The sequence below is a fragment of the Rhagoletis zephyria genome, unplaced genomic scaffold (assembly GCF_001687245.7).
Source record: "Rhagoletis zephyria isolate East Lansing unplaced genomic scaffold, Rhagoletis_zephyria_1.1 Rzeph_scaffold_14634, whole genome shotgun sequence".
NCBI lineage: Eukaryota > Metazoa > Arthropoda > Insecta > Diptera > Tephritidae > Rhagoletis > Rhagoletis zephyria.
In genome coordinates this window covers 8305-14073 of record NW_016171702.1, presented here as the reverse complement: position 1 = coordinate 14073, position 5769 = coordinate 8305, and the positions used below count along the sequence as shown (strand labels likewise).

Sequence of the window (5769 nt, the reverse complement as noted above, 5' to 3'; positions counted from 1 at the left end):
CTATGGGCCGATTTGATATTGTGGTAAACGGTAGCGGGATAATGAATGAGCATGAAATTGAACGCACAATACAAATTAATTTGGTGAGTTTTTCTTCTTTTTTTTTGCTGTAGAAATATAACCAGAATGATGGCAGTTGAATTGCATTCTTATGTACATATGTACATTAGGGTGGTCTGAAATAAGAAAAGTCGGAATTCTAATGCTCTCGGGAAAGAGATTGTTCTACACCGAAAAAAATTTTGGTCCTCTCTTTTTTATTTTTAAACCAAAAAATATTTAGAGGTCGCTCAAAGCGCTTAAAGTTTTCCATGTACATATTTTTTATGGAGAGAAAAACAATTTTTCTTGAATTCATGAAAGCTACGGATATGCGATTAATCGCATTAATGAGATCGTAAGTAATTAATTACTGTATAAAAAATTATTTGAAATCTGAGTAACTTTGCTCATTTTTTTCGAGTTTCCTTTCACAGCAAGTTAAATCTTTTTTTGTACTAATATAACACGATAATTTTCTTCTTAACAAAAATGTAATGCCAAACACAAACAAAAAACACAATAAAGCAACAATTATTCAGGTTGCTGAGTAATCAGCTTTTTGATTAATTATTCTTTGATTAATTATTATTATCTTTTGATTAATGAATTAATCAGATCTCGATTAATTAATTGATTAATCGCACATCCCTAATGAAAACCAATATTTTTCGATCGGAAAACTTTGTTTCTCTCCGGGAGACTTTCAGTAATATTACCCAGTGGTTTATTTGACCATTTTTTAATATTGAATATTTTTATAGGTCGCCTAAAATCCCCAAAAAGTGCAATAGTGGGGACATAAAAAATCGCTAGTATCAAAAAATGGTAAAATAAATATTTTACTATTATTACTGAAAGCGTCCTGATGGTAAACATAGTTTTCCAATTGAAAAATATTGATTTTCAATAATTCTGAAAACCCTTGAGCACTTCGCGCGTCCTCTAAATATTTTTTTGATTTCGAAATAAAAATAACAGGTGTATATTTTTACGATATAGAACAATACTAGGGGGTGATAGCATTAAAATTCCTATTTATATTTGTCACATGCATTTTCTGACCACCCTAATGCACACTTGCCTGCACACGTACTTATATCTGCGTACATCTATTATTTTTTTAAATATTCGCAATATTTTGCAAGCAAAAAAATTCGCTTAAACTTTGTATGAAGAAAAATGCATAAGACAGTCAGCAAAAATATTATTAAAAATTAATGCGAATTCTTAGCCATTTCGAGCTGTACTATAAATCGGCATACCAGAAAGTTTTTTTTAATTCTGATTAAAAAGTTTAAAATTTTTATGGAAATTCGTTGAAATTTCCTTAATTTTGTGTAAAGTTTGAAACTTTTATTTATATGTTTTTGTTTATAGCATGAACCATATTTTTGTAAATAAATAACAAAAAAATGTAGCTTACGAAGCATTGTGAATATTTAAAAAGAGTGGGTGTAGATATGCAGGCAAGAAGCATATTTATTTATTTCTTCTTTGTTGTTACACATCATATGCGTCTAATCGTGTTTACGTGCAAATTGTTACATACTCACTAATAAACGTTAATATTTACATATATTTATTTGTAAATACATTAGGCCGTATCACGATGTATGGGCCGAAAATATTTCAAGCGAGTTTGAACACTCACTAGGAGAATATTTCAGGAAAGTAAATACTATAATTGTTTCGGCACCCTGTAAAAGCAGCTAAATCGGTTTTTTTCTATACATTTTTTATTTGATGTCCGATGTCTGTAAATGATACATCGTTGTAAAGTTTTTAAGAAAGCCTAGAGTTGTATATGTAGAGCTTGTCATGTCTCATAAAGTTTGAAAGTTATGGTAATTTTTATAAATACGCAATATTATGTGTCAGAGAAATATTCTTCATGTCAAATTATAACCCATTTTGAAAAAAACTATCAACTCTTTTTCATAAAACATCAGCTAACTATTTACTAGTAATTTTGTAAATATTTTCGGTATTCGAGTTGGCTGTATCGCTCTCGTCTAATAAGTATGCCTAAAAACATTGAAAACGATGGGCGACGGGCTACATCTGTCAAATTATTTTAACGTGGGCTCTTATGTAGATAATAGGGGTCTTCCCTTAAACTCGCAAAATCCTCGTAAACCTCGTAAAGCTCGTAAATTTACGAACGTCGTAAAAGAACTGTCAAAATTTGTATGGAGCTCTATTTACGAGCGCGTCGTAAAATTACGAAGCAAATTTGATGCGAAAAGGACCTCGTAAACTTCAATGTCAATAAAATTGTTTAATAAAACTTATTATATATTATTGAAAACAAATCCTATAAAAGCCTCGTAAACTTAAAAGTTTTACATAGTTCAAGATTTTACGAGTTAAAGGGAATCCCCCAGATTAATTTTGGCGATAGATCTACACCGCTACAGTGGTTGTGCCCAGGTTAGATCTATTTCAATTTTTCGAGCGACAGATAAGGTTCTTCCTCTTCTTTTTCATCTGTCAAACTCACTCATGTCAAATTCATTATGTCGCCATCGGCAAAACGTTTAGATAATGAGGACAAACGATTTAAAGCTGTGTCCCATCGCACAGTGGGAACTTTTCGACTGATTTTGTTCAAGAAGGAAGAGTACATTTTTAGTGAATTTAATCTTTTTTTTTTAACTTGGAAGAAATTTTAGAAAATATTGTATAAGCTTGAATTAAAGAAAATTTATTTTTAACGGCATATGGTGAATGTCCAAAAAAACGTAAAAAAGTCAAACTACACATGTATGTAAATATTTGTAATATTTTATTGGTTACAAATTTCAGATTTCAAAGGTAATAAGAATGTTTTTAAATTTTAAACTCGTTGAATTGGATTTTACTAGAATCGTGAAATTCAAAATGGCCGACACAATAAAACGGCTGCTAATAAAAACTCGTATCTTATGCATTTTCCTAGAGAAGGTCCGTGTAGGGGGGGTTTTTGGGTCACTGAATACTATTCTGATGGCCAAACCAATATGGCGGTTGCTATCCAAAAAAATAAAATTTTATAACGAACAAACCTTTTTCAACACTCACTATTCGCTTATAAACATGCAAGTTTTTTTTAAATTCAGATCTAGAAACTCCGCTCCAAGTAGTGAAAAAAATATTCAATTCGCTAAAAAAAATGTACAAAATAAGTCGAAACTTTCCCACTGTGCGTCTATTTCAATATTTTTCAAGCATTAAGCTTGGCAAATATATAACCAAGGCACTCTTCACCATGTATATCCTCTAGGGAAATGGGTCAGCAAATAAAAAGGTAAAAGAAAAAAATCGATTTAACTGTTTTTACATCGTGTATAAAACACATTTTTTAAACTCCTTAAATTCTCTCATAGTGGGAGTTCAAATTCGCTCTGAACGAATTGAACTATTTTTTGTGACCCGCTCTAATATATATACATATTTCCAGTTCGGTGTCATTTACAGCACTTTTGCGGCTTTGCGTCTGATGGACAAATCGAAAGGTGGTCATGGCGGCCTGATTGTGAATATTTCCTCAATAGTCGGCTTGGATGCTTATGGTGCTTATGCTGTTTATACAGCGTCAAAATATGGTGTCAACGGTTTTACTAGAGCGCTCGCAGTGAGTTGTGACATATGTACATATTTTTAAATACAAATGTACATATGAATATATATTTGAATTATGTAGGTACATATGTATACTTGCTTACTTTATTAAATATATTTTCGCAGGATCCATATTATTATAGTCAAACAAAAGTTGGTTTCATCACAATTTGTCCGAGCACTACGGAAACCGCAATGATCGCATCTCTACGCATGGAGGCGGTGACCACATTTGAGCGCATGCCACCACTGCCTAAAACCCTGTGCAACAATCAAAGCCCGGAAAATTGTGCCTACAATTTAGTAACTGCCATTAAAACTGCTAAAAATGGTTCGGTGTGGATTTTGACTGCCGGCATCTTGAGAGAATATCATTACCCTGATATTTAAGTAGTGAATTTTAGAAATAAGCTAAATTTAGTATTTTTATCAATCAAAAGCACTTTTTCTTAGAAAACCACTAAAAATTTATACCCCGCGCGCGCTTACAGTTGAGCTGGAAGATGATTTGATCAGCAGGATTATAATGGCTAGTGTGACCAAATGATCACTAAAAATTGAGCTAAATTGACTATAAAACAAGGTTAGAAAAAGTTAGAGGCAGTGAAAAGATAAGCCAAGAAAAGTCAGAACTTTTATGCTGAAAAATTGTATTTTAATTTTAAATTGTTTCGCTCAAAATTACCCAGTCGGAATAATCAAAAAAAGGAAGCCTTTTTCTGATATCTTATATTCGATCGGAAATGCCAGAGTTTCACGCCTTCTGATTCGGATTCTTTTAGAAGGAGAAAATTTACTAAAAAAACTTGTTTTTAAAATTATATACGCCTATACCAATTCGTTCCTTTATTTGACATCCGTTGCTTTAGAAACACTCCCTCTCCTGGAGCAGCCTATTGGAAGATCTCCTAATACAGAAATAATTATGCTTTGCTTTAAAGATTTACCATTGCAATTCAATTACACTTGCATCTTGGCTACTTAAATTTCCGAAAAGAAAAAGAGCATTAAATATATGTGGATAGTTCTCCGCAACACTACAAAGATTAAAACTACTTATAAAAAAGGTATCGTTAAAAAAATCCACGAAGCTGGAACAAAAATTCCGGGGCTAGAGCAAATATCCCAGGACAGCTGTGTGCGCGGAAAGCTTTAGACTGTATTTTAAAAGACAAATTAGCAAATGAGTTGCGCGGGAAAAATGTGTACTCCAAAACCTTTTTAGATACATACAAATATTTTTATAGCGGCGCACATAAGGACAAAGTGACTAATTACGAGGACAAAAATAGAAAAACAAAAGTCTCTAAATCTTATCACACATACCCGTTCTAATACCCGTTATAAACCAGTCCACAATGTAACACACAAATTTTGACTTTTAACGCAACGCAGCAGCTTTAGCAGAAGCGCTAAGTTGGGTTTTCTATCGTGCGTCGAATTAAATAATTTTTTGTTTGAAGCGATGATAAAATATAATAATAGTTTTGTTAACATGGAAAACGAGGCGTGAGGTATGTACTTTATTTTGCGATTTTTGTTAATAATATAGTTATTTGTAAATTTTATTTTATAAGTTGCCTTTTTTATTGAAAAAAAAAAAATTTGAAATTTCAATATTAGTTAGCGTTATAAAAAATGAGTCAACAGTTCGAAAATCCAACAAATTGCCAATGTAAAAATATCACGAACTTGTCCTCCCTTTTGCCCCTTCATTAAATAGAGCACATCTTTCTTAAATCGTTTACTGGGACCAATCGAGAATATAGGAGGAAAAAGATGTTTACTCCATATGTAATTGACAGATTTCAATGAAATTTGGTTGTCAATGATTTCGAAATTGATATCAAATCTTCAAAATTCAAAATGGCGTACACAATATGGCGGAAGATATCTTAAAAAATTTATAGATTATTATGAACCTTGGTATCCAGAGATTTTCGTCGCCACTGGTTTCGAAATTGATATTAAATTTTCAAAAATCGAAATGACGGATCCAATATGGTGGACCACTTTTTTTAATTATAGTTTGTTATGAAACTTGACATTCAGAGATCCTCGTTATCTTTGATTACGAAATTTCGAAATCAGTGACGAGGAAAATCTCTGGATACCAAGCTTCATAAA

General features: G+C 31.9%; 1 protein-coding gene across 1 annotated transcript; it reads left to right on the top strand.

Moving 5' to 3' along the window:
* The first annotated feature begins 2 nt into the window (after positions 1 to 2).
* LOC108378658 (alcohol dehydrogenase-like) lies at positions 3 to 4682 on the top strand. The gene is made up of 3 exons (XM_017634964.1): positions 3 to 83; positions 3482 to 3655; positions 3769 to 4682. Exons 1-3 carry the CDS (start codon positions 3 to 5, stop codon positions 4030 to 4032), a joined length of 519 nt encoding a protein of 172 aa, XP_017490453.1. The 3' UTR covers positions 4033 to 4682.
* The last annotated feature ends 1087 nt before the right edge of the window (positions 4683 to 5769 follow it).

Bases quoted from the DNA above. Each gene is read 5' to 3' on its own strand.
- LOC108378658 (XM_017634964.1), top strand. From the start codon at position 3: ATGGGCCGATTTGATATTGTGGTAAACGGTAGCGGGATAATGAATGAG. The intron at 84-3,481 runs GTGAGTTTTTCT...ACATATTTCCAG, and splicing joins GCACAATACAAATTAATTTG to TTCGGTGTCATTTACAGCAC. The intron at 3,656-3,768 runs GTGAGTTGTGAC...ATATTTTCGCAG, and splicing joins GTTTTACTAGAGCGCTCGCA to GATCCATATTATTATAGTCA.